The sequence below is a fragment of the Impatiens glandulifera genome, chromosome 4 (genome assembly GCF_907164915.1).
Source record: "Impatiens glandulifera chromosome 4, dImpGla2.1, whole genome shotgun sequence".
In the NCBI taxonomy this organism is placed as follows: Eukaryota; Viridiplantae; Streptophyta; class Magnoliopsida; order Ericales; family Balsaminaceae; genus Impatiens; species Impatiens glandulifera.
In genome coordinates, this window is record NC_061865.1 from 48,208,210 (window position 1) to 48,211,656 (window position 3,447).

The 3,447-nt window shown below is 36.2% G+C and overlaps 1 protein-coding gene across 1 annotated transcript; it reads right to left on the reverse strand.

Annotated features, from left to right (window-relative positions):
- Positions 1 to 2,232: 2,232 nt before the first annotated feature.
- On the reverse strand, positions 2,233 to 3,015 carry LOC124935284. Its single transcript, XM_047475729.1, has one exon. The coding sequence runs from the start codon at positions 3,013 to 3,015 to the stop codon at positions 2,233 to 2,235; it is 783 nt and encodes a 260-aa protein (XP_047331685.1).
- Between the last annotated feature and the right edge of the window lie 432 nt (positions 3,016 to 3,447).

Here is a 3,447-nt window from a genome sequence, read left to right on the forward strand (position 1 = left end):
GCATACCGGATTCACCATGCTTGATGTAGAGTTTCAGTTCGCTAGGACTCTTGAAAAATCCTCTCTCGGAGAAATATTCATCAATATTTCCATACCATGCACGATGTGCTTGCTTCAATCCGTACAACGCTTTCTTCAACTTGTATATTTTTCTTCTTCTCCTTCAATATTGAAGCCACGAGGTTGTACCACATACACCTCTTCTTTCAATACTCCATTCAAGAATACAGATTTCACATCAAGTTGGTAAAGCTTCCAACCTTTGTGAGCGACTAATGCAATCAACATTCTTATCGTTTCATGTCTCGCAACATGTGTAAATGTCTCATGATAGTTGACTCCGAGTTGTTGAGAATACCCTTTTTCCATCGGGACTCATTTTCGTCTTGTAAATTTACTTCAACCCAATCACATCTTTTTCTTTCGACTTCTCTACTAACTCCTAAGTTTCATTTTTTTCGATCATGTTGATTTCTTATTCCATCGATTTCACCCAAACCTCCTCTTGAATAAATTGTTCAAAGCTTTTGTGTTTTACAACACATAAATTACATCGAGCATATATGTTGTTTAAATTGCTCATTTTTACTGGAGTAGGGATCAGAATGGATGAACTCGCCACGGATTGTGTTGTCGGATATTGTTCATGCTCACTTTCTTCATATCTACTTTCATTGACTTGTCTCGATTTCTCCCTCTGATCTTCTTCAAACACTAGCATATGTACATCCCCAACACCTTTCTCTTTCTAATCTCATTGTTCTTTTTCATTGAAGATCACCTCATGACTTTCAATCACCTTATTTTTCTTCAAGCTAAAAAGTCGATATCCCTTCGACTTGGTGCTACAGCCAACGAATATAAATTTTTCACCTTTATCTTCAAGTTTGTTTATCATTTGTTTTGGGACATGAGCATAGCAAATGGATCCGAACACTTTCAAGTGCTTGACCGGCGACTTTCTACCCCCCAGACCATACCTCAAATGGTGTCTTGTTTTCAACCGCCTTTGTCGGACATCGATTCAATAAATAAACTACTGTATAAGTTATTTAGGCCCAAAATTCAATGGTAACCCCTTTGCATTCATCATGGTTCTCGCCATCTCTACAATTGTTCGATTCTTCCTCTCAGCAACACGATTTTTTTCTAGCATAAAACTCGTTGTCAATTGTCTTTCAAGACCAATATCTTCACAATATTTCTCGAACTCATTCGAGTTGTATTCTCCTCCTCTATCACTTCTTAACCCTTTAATCACCTTACCACTCTATCTCTCAACAATTCTTTGAAACTTCTTGAAAACAGAAAGTGCTTCCGATTTTTGCCTCAAAAAATAGACCCAACACATTTTTAAAAAATCGTTGATAAAAGTGATAAAGTATATGTTACCTCCGTGAGAGTTTTTGGACAGAGGACCACAAATATTAGTGTGAACGAGCTCAATAATGATTTTTCTCTCCAGGCTTTCTCTTTCGGAAACGTCTCTCGATGGATTTTACCAAAAGAACATGTCTCGCAAACATCATTCTTGTCGTCAATATTTGGCAACCCATACACCATATTTTTCCACTTAGAAATTTCAAGCTTTCAAAGTTCACATTCCCAAGTTGTTTATGCCACAACCATGACATATCTTCAACATCGACCTTCAAGATGTACAACTTGCAGGTTTAAGATTAAGAGGAAAATTTCGATTCCTCTCCATCTTGACAACCGCAATCAGCTCTCTATTTTTTTTTCTTTTCATAAATTTTATAATAATCATCATCGAAGTACAATGCATGATTATTTTGCATAAGTTGCCCAACACTCAACAACTTTTGAGCTAAATCCGGAACAAACAATACATCGTACCTCTTCTATTTGATTTCACGACAGCACCATTACCCATTGTAATCCGAGTTGTGTCGCTCTTGTCAATTTTGCAAAAAATCGACTCATCTTCGGTCATGTGATTGCTGCACCCACTATCAACATACCACTCATTATCATTTTTTCCGATAGCCGCTTGACATGCAAAAAATGTGCGTCCATCACTTTCACAATTCCTTTTCTCCTCGATATAATTGGCCTACTCTCTACTTTGATCTCGTTAATCCTTTTGCGTATGACCAAACCTCTTGCAATTAAAACATTGAGTTTACTTTTGTGATAACAATTTTCTTCAACGTGACCCAATCTTTTACAATGATGATAAAATTTATTATCATGGAAGTTTCTACCTCCCCTTCAGCCATGCCCTCGACCTCTTCCATAACTTCCACCGCCACGAGAATATTGACGTTTATTCGAGCTTTTAGTAGAATCTTCTTTTACACTCACTTTAGATTGAAAGGCACTTTTGAGGGAAGCTTTAGTATGTCGCTTCATCCATTGTTCATGCATCTCAAGAGAACCCATCAAATTGTGAATACTAAGTGACGAAAGTTCTTTCATTTCTTCAATAATGGTCACCATATTGTCATACTTTGGAGAAAGACTTATCAAAACCTTCTCCCAAACCGTTTTGTCGGTCAAGTCATCGCCAATACACTTGATTTGGTTTACAACTTCTATAACCCTTGAGAAGTACACTTGTAGAATTTCTTTCTCCTTCATCCTCAAATTTTGAAACTCTTGTTTAAGAGTTAAGAGCTTCACTGTCTTCATTTTATCGCTTCCTTCAAATTCCTTTTGCAATATGTCACACGCTTCCTTCGATGTATCAACCCCTATTATTCTCGGAAAAAATTTACGAGAAATACTTTGTTGAATAATAAACAAGGCCTTCAAATCTCTCTTTTTGTTCTCCTTTAACTTTTTATCGGATGACCGATCTAATGATTCTACGACATCCTGATCTTCAATGTGTACGTTCTCCACCAAATCCCACAAATCTTGTGAGACCAGGAGTGTCTTCATCATAAAACTCCAATAATCATAATCTTCTCCGTCGAAAATGAGTTTGGCTCCTCGTATTGGCCAAGAATCTCCTAGCATTGCCATAGATCGATCTCGAAGCTCTGATACCATTATGTTGGGTTGAAGAGAGAAATAAGGAAGGGAGGTTACAAAAAGGAAATGAAATATTATTATTTTCCATTATTCTCTTCTTCAAACATACCATTACATGGTAAATATATAATCAAGATAAAAATCTTTTCTCTATCTTATAATTAAATAACATAACTTATAAACTTCCATATTATCCTAATCAATGTCATAATTAATTAAAAACATTAATTTCAACCAAAATATGTGTTGCACGAGTGGAAATGAATAAATCGAAATTTTTGAGAACATGTCGGTGCTCAATGAAGTTCATCGATTAAATAAGATTTTTTTTAAGGATTATCATGTTGTTGAGGCACTTGATTAGCTAAAAGAGTAGACAAAAGAGGCCAACAGGGCTGGAGTCATCCGATGACAACTGGTGCACAACCTTCTTCATTTTATTTCTCTCCT